Below are 15,747 nucleotides of genomic sequence, written 5' to 3' on the forward strand. Positions count from 1 at the left end.
CATCAGAGTGGATATTGTGACACACCATCCATGAAAGCTGTCCTCTGAAGAAACCAAAGAACTTAGAGATGACACCAAGAAAACCACTCTCCTTTGCAAGTGTCCCAAGTTAATTTACTTGAGATAGTAAGGTGGAGTGTGAAGAGCAGGCTCGAAACCAGATCGCTTAGATTCAGTAGATTCACTTCACAAGCCTACAGAATGTGGGCTCTTTTCCCAAGCAGCATTTTAACATAAAAATACACTTAACCAATCTGCTGTGTGCTTTTAAACTTCCCTTAACCTGTTTCCACCTGAAAGGATCTCTAGTGGTCTAATGTTTTCTGAAGTTCTCCCAGGACTACATATGAGCCTGCATTCATTTTGCACCCCAAGACCAACTCGGACTTAGGATGGAATCTCTGCAGGGGGTCCAGCAGCTAAGGCTAGGCTACTCACATCTACCCCTGTAGTCACCCCAGCTCTTCCCATGCCTTACTATGCAAACACAGGTACATACGCACCTGTGCACACATAAAAATCACACACCTATACACATTCTTACACCCACTTTATCATTCTAAAAATAGTTTTTATTATTTTACAGTAGTTCAGGAATGTTACTATAACCCAGATTAATCACCACAAACCAAAGATTTAGAGCAGATTAGTTAGTCCACCAGTCTTCTCTTGTCCTTAGGTGGTGTAATGAAGAAACAACCAACTGGCAAGGGGAGGGAATGAAAAACAGGCACAGTGGAATTCACTCCTGGCTCTTGTTCTCAGGTCTAGATTTGTTTTCTCTATATTCTTCCATTTGCTCAGCCTCCCGTTCCCACAGAGGGTGGTTAACTACAGGGTGAGAAGCAAGAATAAACTATTGCCAACAGCATAGTAGCTCAGTACTTCCAGAAGCCAGGAGCTGCAGTATGGCCATCAGATCAGTCAGACCCCAGCCGAGGGCCAATGCCCCAACTTGGACTGGCTCCTGCTGGCTTCTGGCACTGACTCAGAATACACATGGAGGTATACCAACAGGAATGACATGAATCTGACCCCTGTAGTTCATAGCTGGTTATTCCTGATTTTCAGTGACAGGACAGGCACCAACTACTTAATAACTTAGCCTACCTGTGGTCAAAGGCATATGCCAATGGGGTCCTGTCTTTACAGTCCAAGACCAATAACTCTCTGGGGTAGTCAGAACAGAAAGGATGATTCTACCCTTCCCTGTGGCCCAACAGTTAAACTCCCGAAGAGATCTAGTTTCCATCCTCTGAAAGAAACCGGGATACATATCCTCTGAGGTGATGTGTTCATTCCCCACAACTGTTTACCTTCCTCCTGGAGCAGGAAAAACAGAGGCAGTGAGGCAAAGAAAGTTATTCATCAAAATGATACTGAACTTCAGATTGTTGATTTATTGGAACCATCCTCTTGGCTTGGCAGAAACATGTCTTAGTACTTTACAGGACCATAAAAGATGAGGACCTGCAAAATCTGAACAAATGCTAGGCTCAGCAAAACCAACTGTGAGGCTTCTCAAATTCGGCAGACGTGTTCAGGGCCTGGGCAGTCAGTAGCAGATAGCAGACTTGCTGGGCCCCGCAGCTTGAACCTGTTCTCACAGCAGCTTGTTTTTGCAGGCACTTCCCATGGAAAGTTGGAGAAGATAACCTGTACATGGGAAGACTATTCCACTGGAATTGACAGTTCCAACATTAGATGTGAGGGAATTCCAAGTTCTAAGAGGGGTGGTCCAAATGGTAACAACTAAGTTTATAGATGACCGGTGAAACACAGAATGAGTAGGACATGAACCATTATAAGGTAGATGGCCACCAGCATTGGCACTCGGGTCCGGGAATGGCAGAGTGAACGCAGTACTCGCTTCCATCCAGCGCCACTCCGGCTCTGAAAGAAAAATCTGGATGTCAGCATTTTACCCTCTAGGGATATGTCCCTTTCCCTTTCCCCAAAATCCTTCATTTAAGCAAAGCTTGTTTCACCAGTGTAGAAGAAAGGCATCATGGGGATTCTAGAGTCAACTTGGCAATTCAAACAGGTTCTTCCATTCTTCTACACCCTCCCCGTATAAGATGCATCACAGCTCATGGCTAGGCTTCTGTATGCTTTGCCTAATTCTATGCCTAGAATCTCCTGTGTCTTTGCCCTCTTACCCTTCGACAGCTGCTGCTTGTAAGATCTATTAACAGGGCCTGTTCCTGAGTGCCACAGGAGCCAATGATAGGAGTGCGGACAGAGTCCCAATCGTGCTCCAACCTGTGTTGACAAAGAAAAGAAGAGGCAAAGCATGGGTTCCCAGCATGGTGGGGTGGTGACCAGGGAACACCTACTCATTGCCTTAGAAAAGTGATACAGAGGAATTATGGCAAGGCTGCTCCTATAGTCCCTGTCCCACACAGTAAAGGTGACATTAACTACCAGAAACTGCTTAGTCTTTGTCAGCTATAGGCTTGGGTGTTTCACACACAGGTAGTATCTTGTCTTTACATCTCAAGTTCTTTTTTTTTTTTCTACTATGCCACATCTGACTCCAAAAATTCACTATTTTAATTATTATTAGTAGTGTTAGTGTTAATTTGTTTTTTTTGTTTTGTTTTTTTTTGGCCAGTCCTGGGCCTTGGACTCAGGGCCTGAGCACCATCCCTGGCTTCTTCCCGCTCAAGGCTAGCACTCTGCCACCTGAGCCACACCGCCCCTTCTGGCCATTTTCCATATATGTGGTGCTGGGGAATCGAACCGAGAGCTTCATGTGTAGGAGGCAAGCACTCTTGCCACTAGGCCATATTCCCAGCACCGTTATTTTGGCTTTTTGAGAGAGGATTTTTTTGAGGCCCAGGCTGGCCTCCAACCCATGATCCTATTGCCTTAGTCACCTGAGTGCTGCCATACATATCGAGCACTAATTTTCTTAGAGGCTAATAGGCAAAAACACACAAGAAAATTTTATGTGGGATTTTTTTTTTTTTTTGGCCAGTCCTGGGGCATGAACTCAGGGCCTGGGCACTGTCCCTGAGCTTCTTTTGCGCAAGGCTAGCACGCTACCACTTGTGCCACAGTGCTACTTCTAGCTTTTTCTGTTTACACGGTACTGAGGAATTTGAACCCAAGGCTTCATATATGCTAGGCAAACACTCTACCACTAAGCCACATTCCCAACCTTTCTGTAGGATTCTTAGAATAAAACTGAACTGATGTTTCATTTTTTGCTGATTTCCTTACTTACTTCATACTAGAAACTTTCCGTTTAATGAAGCAGTTATTTCTCATGTTTCTTCAATAGACTCTGACAAAAATAAGAACCAAGGCAATGGCATATGTGATCAAGTGTTTGCCTACAGGGATGCATTTTTTTTTTTTTTTGGCCAGTCATGGGCCTTGGACTCAGAGCCTGAGCACTGTCCCTGGCTTCTTCCCGCTCAAGGCTAGCACTCTGCCACTTGAGCCACAGCGCCGCTTCTGGCCGTTTTCTGTATATGTGGTGCTGGGGAATCGAACCTAGGGCCTCGTGTATATGAGGCAGGCACTCTTGCCACTAGGCTATATCCCCAGCCCTAGGGATGCATTTTTTAATTGAAGTGGAGAGGATGGACTCTTCGAGATCTCTCCTCTTCATGTTTACTCTTCCTGATTGGATCTCTTTTCTCCAAGAGAAAAAGAATCCCTTAATCTGACCTGTGAGACTAGAAAGAGAACTTGAACATGCACAGTCTAGCTTTCACCTCAAGTACTATGCTGCTTGTGTAATACAGCTGCTATGTCTGTTCCTTCATGTACATCTGAAATAGCAGGGTTTGTCTACTTCTATAGGTTAGGCTGAGGAAGATGGGATGTCCAAAGGCACTGCTAAGGCAAACAGTACTAGGCGCTTTTAAACAAGACCACTGAGTTCCACATGCAACAAAGCAGAGGTAGTTCTAACACTGAAATCACAGTACCTGGCCAAGGTACACAGCACTTAAGTAGCTATTCGAACTTCCATTGTGCAGCCAGAAAGAGAATTATGGAGGGGCTCGGGTTGGCTTAATGTAGCTCAGCCACAGGCTCTAAGTCACCCTGCACAGTTTCCAGTTGGTTCAGGCCAGACTAACGACACTGTTATTATTATCTCTAAGAACGACTGCTTTTGAAAAGATGGACCTCCTAGTCTCCAAAAGCACTGTGTTTGGGGGATGACCACAATGACTCTGAACTCATTGCAGCCTCCAATCTCATGGGGATCCTAATTCACTCTAGGCCTGGCCACAGATCTTTACACAAGCTCCATTAGAAATGAGGGAGTGAAGTGGATTCAGAAGTGAAGAGGTTGCCTCCCTCTGCCTTACCGCCTGATCTGCTCCTCTGCCACAGAGAGGGCATTCTCCGCAGCCACTCTTTGGTCTCGTTCTTCTTCCAGTAGTTTCCTTAATTCATTCATTTCTTGTTTAGTATTGCACAGTTGCTGTGGGGCTTCAGAAAAGCTTCAGGATAAGAGGAAAACAAACAGCATCACTAGATGAAGAACATAGTTACCAATACCAGGCTTCCTAAAGTTATAAAGCAGGAAAGCTTAGAGTTGCTTCCCTGAAAACAAAATATTTTCTTAAAAGCATAGCTGTATGTTTCATTTAAATACCTCATTAGTGAGGTATGTGTGTGTGTGTGTGTGTGTGTGTTAGTACTAACAAGTTTATTATTAGTGGTATCAAAGTTGAATCCAGGCTCTTGCACTTGGTAGGCAGGTACTCTACCACCTAAGCCATTCTTCTCAACCAGTGCTGATGCTTTTGCTTTACACATGGTTCACACACACACATTTGTTGCTTATTATTCCTGTTATTTTTTTCCTTCCCTCACTTTTGAGAGGCCAGTAAGATAATAAGTCATTAAATCCTCGTGGCATATTCCTGCTCCATGGAGACCCACCTTCTGAACCTGTGGTGTATGCTGGGGAGGAGTCGTGTTTTCCTACCTTTGCTGTAGCTCCTTCACTTCCTCAGGTTCACTCTTTCTATAAACTCCATTCTTTTCCTGGGGAGCTCCTGGAGCAACATCCGCATTGGGTGGCACCTAGAAGAAGCAGCAGCTTAATAATATAGCTCTTCTGATACTGTAGTTGGACAAAATATAAACCTGTTCAGCATCAGAGAAAGCGAGAAATCTTGGAGAAGAGTATTTCCACTAAGACTTCAGCCTAGATTAGAAGCAAGTATCCTCTACTCTTGTGGAATAGTCACCTACACAAAAGGTGACTTAATTAGCTTTTCTCTCAATTCTCACTCTTGAATTTTTCTTTTTAAAAATTCAAAGCCTTCCTCTCATGGAGCAAAGTATTCCAAGGAATGATTTTTATCTTTCCCTTGCTTGCAAACCCCTTCTAAGCCACCCTTTTCCTCGTTGGTGACACTACCACCAATTCTCATACCACATCCTAACAGGTAAACACAAAACAACACTCCCTATTTTGTCTCAGGTTCAAATCCTCCTACAATCTTCTTATTTCATAAAGCAAACTCCATATGTTCTTCATTTCTGAGTTCCAAAGGCCTGTCATCACTGTCTCCCACATGGTTTTATCTTCCATCATTTGCACTGATCTTTTTTTTCCTTATTTTTTAAAATTTATTAATTAAATTTTGTTGACAAAGTGTTGTGCAAAAGGGGTACAGTTCCATAATAGGACAGTGAGTACATTTCTTGTGATATCTTACACCCTCATTTTTCTTTCCCTTTGCTAGATCAGGTAGGCATATATACAATACCGTGTACCAAAAACAATACAGTAGCCACGTGGCATATGCGAAAGGAAATTCACATAGAACTTTAAATATAATGTCAACAATAGAGTTTGGTTATCCTTGTCTTATATGATCATACATACATAGCTTTTGAGTTACTGTGATCCACTGAGAGGTCTATTTTAGACCTTTTTATGTTTAGTAGTTGTTTGGTTTTAGATACATAACGTAAGGTCACTGACCCAAACCTGTGGGAAATGCCATTTGACAAGAAGTTTTTTTGTTTCGCAGACCTGGTCTCTACTGCCCCCCACCCCACCTTAACAGTCATATATCAAGGAGATCATGCCCCTTTGTTTTCTGTGTTCTAGGCTTGTCTCGCTCAACATTATTTGTTCAAGTTCTGACCATTTCCCTGCAAATACCAATATTTTATCATTTCTAATTGCTATGTAGTATTCCATTGTGTATAGGTACCACATTTTTTGGATCCATTCATCTGTAGAGGATGGCATCTGGGTTGTTTCCATATTTTGGCTATTGTGAATTGTGCAGCGATAAATATGGACGTACAGATGCCTTTTTGATATCCTGAGACCTGTTGTTCAGGATACATGCCTAGGAGTGGTACGGCTGGGTCATACGGTAGGTCTATGTTGAGCTTTTTGAGGAACCTCCATACTGTTCTCCAAAGTGGTTGTACTAATTTGCACTCCCACCAACAATGGAGAAGGGTTCCTCTTTCCCTGCATCCCCTCCAGCATTTGTTGTTGCCTGAGTTCAGAGTATAGGCCACTCTAACTGGAGTGAGGTGGTATCTCAGGGTTGTTTTTATTTGCATTTCCTTTACTGCCAGGGATGTTAAACATTTCCTCATATGTTTCTTTGCCATTTTTATCTCTTTTCCTGTGATCTTTTTTCTCCTAATCTCTCACTCTGTGAGTGTTCTTGGGCATTCTTCTCATTCCATTAGCAGTCTCTTCTCTCTCCCACTTCCATCATACCTTCTCACAGAAGGCCTCTCCTTGCTGCTCTATGCCTCCTAACCCTTTTCCCCGTCTTCTTACCAGCTCCTGACTCACCGCCTGCAGCTCCTGCACCTGTTTCTCCAAGGCTGTACAGTGGTTAAAGAGGTTACTGCAGTGCTGCTGGTTCTCCCGGAGACTCTGGCTGGTATTGCACAGCTGGATGGACAGGGTGTTTTTCTCTTCGAGTAGCTGAGAGAACTGAAGTGGACAGGAAAGTTAACTGCCACGCGCCACTTCACTATGAGCAGCGCTCAGCTGATTGTTCTGGGATTTAGGACCTAATTTTTAATGCAAGTTCTGAGAACAAGCACCACCAAGTGCACCCTCAAAAGGGAGAAAATATCTATTTTTTTTTTAAATAAGAAAGGAAAATAATTCTAGAGGAATAGTAGGGAATATTGCTTTACTTAAAAAATGGTATCTAGTGAATTAACTGAAAATCTGCAAAGTAGAAACGTACAAGCTAATCTAATAGGATGGGTTATCTCAGGAATGGGAGTAGAGAAGGGCAGTAGCTTGGTCCCAACTTAAGTTATTAACATAAATATAATCCCTAGAGTTCCATGCAACTGGAGAGAAAAACAGTTGTCACCTGAAAAAAAAATCTATGTAATAGTATATCTGTGTGGAATCCATAGACAGTTATAATTAGCAAGAGAGCAGGATGAGAAATTATAATACATGTTAGGAGGAAAAAAATTAAATCTGACTACTTCTATGTATGTAAGAAACTGCACTGGGCGCAAAGATTGTCATAGGCAGACACATTTCATTCCCAAAGCAGGACTCTCCTCTGCTGCACAGGCAGGCGTCATTCAGTGTGTCCTGAGCATGATTGCTGTCAACATGCTATTTGCCAAAGCAACCCATGCCATTTTATTTTATTTATTTATTTAATTTATTAATTTAATTTATTTATTTATTGCTTGCCAGTCCTGGGGCTTGGACTCAGGGCCTGAGCACTGTCCCTGACTTCTTTTTGCTCAAGGCTAGCACTCTGCCACTTGAGCTACAGTGCCACTTCTGGCCTTTTCTGTTTATGTGGTGCTGGGGAATCAAACCAAGGGTTTCATGCATGCAAGGCAAGTACTTTACCACTAAGCCACATTCCCAGCCCCACCCATGCCACTGTCATCATGTAAAAAGTAGACCAGTAATATTTCATACTGCATGACAAATTTACCTATGATAGCTTCTACCCACCCTTGGAACTAGACTTTTAATTTCTTCCTTGCAGGCTGTCAAGTTCTAAGCTTTAGTGATGAATGACCCCCAGATATGTTAATATCCACAGAGCTGACTTTCCAGAGTCCCCACTGGAGACCATACAAGGTGAGGTGTGTGAGGAAATGGAGAGATCTGATTGTTTGCTCAGTCTTCCCTGGGGATTCTTTTTCATAATTGTGTAAAAGTGAAAGAAGTTAAATCAAATACACTTTAAAGAAGATAGCCTTTTAGAGCCATTTCAGAGGAGCATTTGGTGCACACAGAAAGCTAGAACAAAGGAATCAGTGCAGCCTCAGCACACATGTAGCCAGGCTCACAGAAGTAATAGTCACTTGTTTAATGAATGAATCGGCTAGGAAGGAGGTCTGTTTTTAAAAAAATTATTTATAGTTGAATTCTAAAGGAAAAACTCTATCTTAGGGGGGGTATGAGGGACAAGGTAACAAACAGTACAAGTAATGTATCCATTGCCTAACGTATGAAACTGTAACCTCTCTGTACATCAGTTTGATAATAAAAATTTGAAAAAAAAATTCTTTCTAAATGTTAATAGTAAAAAAAAAAAACAAAAAAAACCCTCTATCTTATTTAGTGTGACTTACTTGACAGATCTAAGCAGTGTTTTCCACACTTGTAAGTGGAATTATCTCAATAAATCTGTTAAAAAATTACAGCTATGATTATGACCCAGAGCCTAGTGCATAAACTAATTTGCAAAATACGACCTATATTATACTATGTAATATATACATTAAAAACATCTCCTTGTCTTATAAAAGGCATTGTTGGTATGATTTTTAATAACTCCAAACTAAAAACCCAAGTGTTCTTCAACAATAGACTAGAGAAATTAGTCGATGCCTGGAATGCAATGCTATACAGCAGACTGGTAGAAAAAACCACACAGTACACAATAACAGATGAATTTCACCAAAAAAGTGAAGCCACAGTAAAGGAAAGATATGACTTTGTTCATAGGTAATAAGAAGATGAGAGATGAATAGAAGGAAGAAAGAGAGCATTCTGGGATACTTGGTACATTCTAATGCTTGACCAGGCATTGGCTACACAAGTGTTTTCACTTTGTGAAAAATGTATCATGCTACACTGGAGCTCTTTGTATTTTTCTGTATGTTTCATTGAAATAAAACATGAAATATTTTTCATTGCTATCTACCAAAATGATTTCATCATTTACAAATAATTGTGTATTTCAGTTTAAAACATTGTTTTAGGAAGACAAGTACCCGGAGGGTGTCAGAGGCTAATGTTCAGAGAACAAATATAGGGGCTAACATGGAATCTCACTCACAAGAAGAAGAGGTGGGCTACTGAGCTATAAAGAGTGAAACTTCTGAAAACAGCTAACTAACTAAAAGGGGAACTAGAAAAGAGTTGCTGAGTCCCTTTGAAAACTCCCAATTTCCTAGTAAAAGGCCTGAAATTTCACAAATTTACATCTACCAATTTAAAAAAATGCAAAATTCTCCAACAAAGAGAATAATATTTGTCTTTGATATCCAGTGTCAATTAGTTGAATTTAACATCTAATAGCAATCCAATAGCACTTTACTTCAGACTGACCTCCTCCTAACACCTTAGGCAAGTTACTTAATACTTAAAACAGCCTACTAACTTTTGCAATTTTTGGATCACAGCTCCTTGTTGAACTGATGAGTTTCTGTGATGAGAAACATATACATACATGCATACATCACTGTGTGTAAATTGTGAGGCTTTCACCATTCTCCTCAAAGCTGATCTTTGGACTCGTCTGACTGACCTATTAAGTCACTTCTAGTTCTAGAGTGTAGTACCTAACTGGGTTCCTTTGAAGCAGGCAGAGACTAGGGTAGAGAGATTACAGGAGGACACTTTTAATAGTCAAAGAGCAACAGGAGGATAATGATTAATAAGAAGTAGGGTAAGCTGGGTGTCAGTGGCTCACACCTACAATCCTAACTACTCAGGAGGCTGAGATCTGAGCATCGTGGTTCAAAGCCAAGCTGGGCAGAAAAGTCCATGAGACTCTTATCTCCAATAAACTAGTCAGAAAAAGCCAAAAGAGGTACTGTGGCTCAAGTGGTAATGAACTAGCCTTAAGCACAAAGAAGCTCAGGGACAGTGTACAAACCCCAATGCAAGACCCAAGACAGAAAAAGAAAAGGATAAACTGATGACTCGACTTTACTAACACGTGATATAGATAGGGAGTTGATGCAGGGGAGGAAGGTTTCTGAAGGTAAAGTGTCTTTATTTTTACTGTATGGATTTCTCCAAATCATTCTTAAGGATTTTCCAAGGGTGAGGAGAAGAAAATGGCTTATCTTCTCTGGAATAAGCCTCTCACATTATGAGAAAGATAAACCTCTGGACCCTAAGTTATGGCGTAGGTGGGAAACTGCAGAATTAGTTACTTACTTTGTTTCTAACCATGGAAGAAAGAAACTGAATTCCAATCTAGCATGAAGCACTTACCTTACTGTTTAATTGTTGAATCCTTAATTCTTTTTGGTGAATTTCCTTTAAGCTGTCATTGAGCTGGGTCTTTAGAAGTTCTATCTCATAAACTAGGTTCTGTGAGCCAGGTAAGGAAGCTGAAGTGTCTGGAGATGCCTGCCAGGATACAAACAATGATAAAATTGCCTCCTAACACTGCTCGTACTTAATTCCTTCCTAATAGAAACTGTCCATGCAGGAAGTCATAAGATGGCCTGCCTAATATTTGCAGATCGGCACTTAACTTCTAAGAAGCTGATGCTTTCTGAGTGGTTATTTGTAGGTAGAACTTGCTCACCTGTCTTTGGTATTGTGTTTTGAGAGTCTGAGGCTGAGAAGAAGACCTCGATTCCCTTAGAAGATTCTGCAAATGAGCAAGCTGTTGATCTTTATCTGAGATAGCCATAAGGTATTGCTCCTTCATTCGCCTTTCATGCATTTCCCACGAACTCTTCTCCATCCTGAAAGAGAAAAAGATGACATAAGCATAGATCAAAATATACTATGAGACAAAGGTAAACAGTCTGAAAGTTGAAATGTTATTATGAGTTCTTAGAAATAAAGTAAATACATAATCAGAGTAACATTCATAATTCAAACAGAACCATAAAGCAAGAAGATGAAGCAGGCCTAGAAAGAGAAATGCCGCCTGGCATTCAGTACCTTCAACAAAGCTGGTATTGAACAATTAGTTGGTTTTCTATTAAGGGAAAAATATTCAGGGTCAGGGAAAACTAAGCCAAAGGCAGACCTATGAGTGCACAGAGTGAATTTTGGAACTGTTATAGGAAACAGTGTTTAGAGGAGATATGAGAGATATGGAAGATATTATGGAGAAAAATGAGCTTTAGACCATTTTAAATATGATTTTACTCTCTAAAACTTAAATCTCTGAATCCTAAAAAGCTTCTTGCTCTATAACTTTTGCAACCTTTTTGAAATATCCTGTTGGTAAGGTGCATGACTGTTACTTGCACCTTAAGAGCTCTGTATAGACATGACAGCAATGATCATACTGAATTGACAGCAACCATGCTGGTGATCCTTCGTACACTGTACATGAGTTGAGACCCACCTGTACCCACCTCACATTCTGTTGTGAGACAGCATCTCCCTATGTAATCTAGGCTGCCCTCAAATTCAATTCCCTTGCCTCAATCAACTTCTTGAGTACTGAAATTACTGGCATGTGACATTAAGCCTGTGTATGTCTATTCATAAGTTTTCTTTAAAGTCTGTAATCTTAGCACTTAGGAAGCAGAGGCAAGAAGGATCTTGAATTTGAGGCCAGCCTGGGCAGCACAGTGAAACCCCTGCCTCAAAACCACAGAGACTGAGGTGACAGGAAACAAAAATAACTCTCAAAATTCCAGAGTAAAGCTTAACAAGCCAACTAAAGAAATGGACAAAACGTATGAACAAAGATTTCATTAAAGAGGATAGAAGAATGTCAAATAGATATGTTCAACATCATTAGTTACTATGTGAATTAAAACCACAACACAATATTATCACATACCAATTAAAAGCAACTAAAATAAATTATAATACCAAACACTGGTGAGGATGTATAGAAATAGGTTGATTACATACTGTTGATGAGACTATTAAATGGTATAGTCATTCTGAAAAGTAATTTTGCAGTTTTGCAAAAAAAAGAAGATACATTTACCACTCAGTCTAGCACTTACATTCCAGTACTGGGCATTATTATTGGGCAACTGTTCCAGATAAGTGAAAAGTTACGTTCATATCAACACCTATAAGTGTCCATGGCATGCACGTCCTACAATGAGTGAATGGGTAAAGTGGCACATTCATGCTATGGAGCAGTATTCATTATGAATTATTGATATACATTACAAATCTCAAGGGTACCATTACCATATATGTGGGGGGAAAAGTCAATTTCAAAATATACTTCAAAATTTCAAATATTAAACACTCTCAAAATGACAAAACTATAAGGGGTGGAGAACAAATTCATAATTGCCAGAATTTGGGCTAGTAATTTGGATAGTAGGTAGAATGTAGCACCAGGGACATATTCGTCAAGATGAAACAGGTATGTATCTTGGTTATGGTAGTGGTGACAAGAATACGTATATGTGAAAAACTGCATAGTCCTTCACATATGAATGCACACACATCAAACAAAATAAATGCATGTATAATTTGTGAAATCTGAATTTCACAGGAATTCTGTAAATTTCTTGTTTTGGTTTGTATTTTGGCAGTACTGGAGTTTGAACTCAGCCCCCCACTTGCTAGGCAAGTGCTCTAAAACTTGAGCCATTCCCTCAGCCCTTGGTGCTTTTAGGCTATTGTTCAGATAAGGTCTTGCTGTACCCAGGCTGGCCTCAGATCATTATCTTCCAGCCTATGTTTAGGATCACAGATGCCCACCACCACACTCAGCTTGTTTTTGTTGAGATGGGGGCTCTCATTTTTTTGCCTAGGCTACAATTCAACCACAATCCTTTGGATTATTAGTAGTGTGAATTATAGACCTAAACCACCCACACCCAACCAATTTCCTAGTTTTGATACTGTACTACAGTAATGTAGGATGTTACTGATAAAAGAAACTAGATGAAGTGTACTTAGAAACTGATCATACTGTTTTTTGCAACTATCTACTTAAAAAGTGAAAAGAAAATAAAAAGGGTCAAAGTGCAGAGATAATCCTACCTCAGCTGATGGAGCTCATGCTGCCAGGAGAGGTTTTCCTGCCTGAGCTCTTCTTGCATCATCTGAAACGTTTTTGTCTTATCTTGATACTCTTGGAGCTGAGCCTTTAATGGTCGTAACTCAGTGATCTCTTCATTAATCTGTAAGTACTGCTGCTGCAGATTCTTCAATTCCTTCAGCTTTAACCAAAGACAGTGTAAAAGAGTAATTCATCACAACTCTTTCACCAGGCTAGATTCATTAGCAGCTCCTCTGCTGGTTGAGTCAGATACCACAATAGACTATTAGCAGCTAACAGTCCACTGACACCCACAGAACGGCCATCAAAGCGGCAGGGAGTTATCATTCATGCACTTTCCACTGTGTACCCTACCCCAAAGCTGCAAGTTACTCTGGAGCTCCAAATCTTACCTGGAATAGACTTAACAGCCCACAGTTTCATTACGATTGGTAAAAGACAGAGTGACTTTTGCAGACAGAGTTTTGCACTCTGGTTAGACTTTCTTACATAGACACCAGCAATATTTTCTTGATTTTAGTCTTTCCCTTCCAGTTTTGGAGATTGAATCCAGAATCTCGTGCATGTTAGTACTTTATCACTGAACTATATCCCAGAAGGATATTAATCTTCACTCAAGGTTAGGTGATGCTGATTAAAAGGCAGTGCATACCAGTGGTTAAAAATTCTTGGGCTTGGGGGCTGGGGATATAGCCTAGTGGCAAGAGTGCCTGCCTCGGATACACGAGGCCCTAGGTTCGATTCCCCAGCACCACATATACAGAAAACGGCCAGAAGCGGCACTGTGGCTCAAGTGGCAGAGTGCTAGCCTTGAGCGGGAAGAAGCCAGGGACAGTGCTCAGGCCCTGAGTCCAAGGCCCAGGACTGGCCAAAAAAAAAAAAAAATTCTTGGGCTTTGGAGTTACTCTGTTTTTTGGATGTGTGTCTATATATGTAGTCTTCATACCCATTAAGTCTTAATTTAACTCACCTATTAAATGAGGATAAATATAGATCTTTTTCATAAGAATCAAATGAGAAAATTAATGCACTTCACACATAAAATGATGATGATAATAAAGGTGACAACAGTGATTGGCTTGGCCTTGCTATATTTTCAAACTCTATATCCTCAATATTCGTTAAAAGCTTGGCAGTAAATAAATGATGTCAGTTCATTTGGACAACTCGGATCCTTGAACCTCTTTCAACCACTCAAAGAATTTTCAAAATAGGAACAACAACAAAAAAAAAACTGTGTTTGTTGATAAAGACATACTTGCAAGGAGGTCTTTATTAAGATCACAAGAGGAAAAAGATTATCCATAATGGATACTAGTGAAACAGGAATTAATATATTACCTACAAAGTACATGAAAAATTTGCAGAGTTAAGAGAAATAATCTTTTCATTAGGGCTAATCTATAAAGTAGACTTTTCAGATTCTGGACATTTTAAGATAGAAAATGTAGTCTTTTGAGGCAGGCTCTTACTTCCCATTTGGCTTGTTTTCCTACAAGTATATAGCCTTAACAGAGTTGAAGAGACTATCAGTAAAGTGAAGACAGTAACATTATAAAGTAGAATTCCCTGACAATTTAGTTTCCTCATACATTTACAGCTTTTGCCTCTGAATCGTGTGTGTGTGTGTGTGTGTGTGTTGGTACTGGGACTTGAACTCATGGCTTCAATTGTCTTATTCTGCTTAAGTTTTCTCACCACTAGTGCTCTACCATTTGAACCATACCTCTAGCATGTTTGCAGTTAACTGAAGATGAGTTTTTGTGCCTGGGTTGCCTTCAAACTGCATTCTAAGATCTCAGCCTCCACAGTAGCTAGGATTATAAGTGTGAGCTAGTAATGCCTGGCTTATTGTGTCTGAATCTTAATGACCTAGAAATTGTCAAGAAAATTTCAAATCCCCAGATTTAACGCCTGGATCTTATAAAAAGCAGCAAAATTCTGAGGCAGAGATTCTTAGCTGCATATTAAAAGAAAGCTGGAAAATGGTGCAGCTTGCAAATAATCCCTTACTAAAAAGTCATTTATTTATTTATTTATTTATTTATTTATTTATTTATTGCTTTTTTTTGGTAACCCTGGCAAGCCTAGAATTGCCTATATAGCCTGGGATGGTCTTGAATTTACATAAGCCTCCCAAGCGCTGGGATTACACGTATGTACCACCATGCCATTTTAACTAACCTCCTGACAGATTAGGATTGAGTAATGTTTTTAAGAGGTACTGATTCCTTTACTGTATACAAAACTCTATCAGATGATAAGCTGCAGCGCTATCAGTGTAAAAAGGCACAAACATTTCTTCAATAAGATTCTAGAACCATTTACACACTTTTACTTTCTGCATGTGTGTACAAAATACACAAAACAAGCTACCGCTTAGTCCTTTTTTAAGCAAGGGCAAGTTTTGTGCAAATAAATTTTTTTAAATTATATGAATGGTAATGCCAATGTTTATGTTTCTTTAAAGACCAAATAAAACCTGTGGGATTATTATATAACACTATTCCAGGCTTTTATAGAAAGTATGTATAAAAATGTTTATCCCTTTTATGTAGAAATA

The 15,747-nt window shown here is 40.2% G+C and overlaps 1 protein-coding gene across 1 annotated transcript in view; it reads right to left on the reverse strand.

Annotated features, from left to right (window-relative positions):
• Positions 1–550: 550 nt before the first annotated feature.
• Positions 551–15,747, reverse strand: part of Golgb1 (golgin B1) — a 53,770-nt gene continuing 38,573 nt past the window's right edge. The window contains exons 15-22 of the mRNA XM_048346742.1: positions 13,166–13,344; positions 10,773–10,935; positions 10,454–10,591; positions 6,803–6,946; positions 4,955–5,052; positions 4,329–4,463; positions 2,160–2,262; positions 551–1,893 (exon numbers count right to left, since the gene is read on the reverse strand). Of these exons, the coding sequence (XP_048202699.1) occupies positions 1,759–1,893; positions 2,160–2,262; positions 4,329–4,463; positions 4,955–5,052; positions 6,803–6,946; positions 10,454–10,591; positions 10,773–10,935; positions 13,166–13,344 (1,095 nt within the window). The 3' untranslated portion in view covers positions 551–1,758. The remainder of the gene's footprint in view (positions 1,894–2,159; positions 2,263–4,328; positions 4,464–4,954; positions 5,053–6,802; positions 6,947–10,453; positions 10,592–10,772; positions 10,936–13,165; positions 13,345–15,747) is intronic.

Source organism: Perognathus longimembris, chromosome 5 (assembly GCF_023159225.1).
Source record: "Perognathus longimembris pacificus isolate PPM17 chromosome 5, ASM2315922v1, whole genome shotgun sequence".
Taxonomy (NCBI): domain Eukaryota; kingdom Metazoa; phylum Chordata; class Mammalia; order Rodentia; family Heteromyidae; genus Perognathus; species Perognathus longimembris.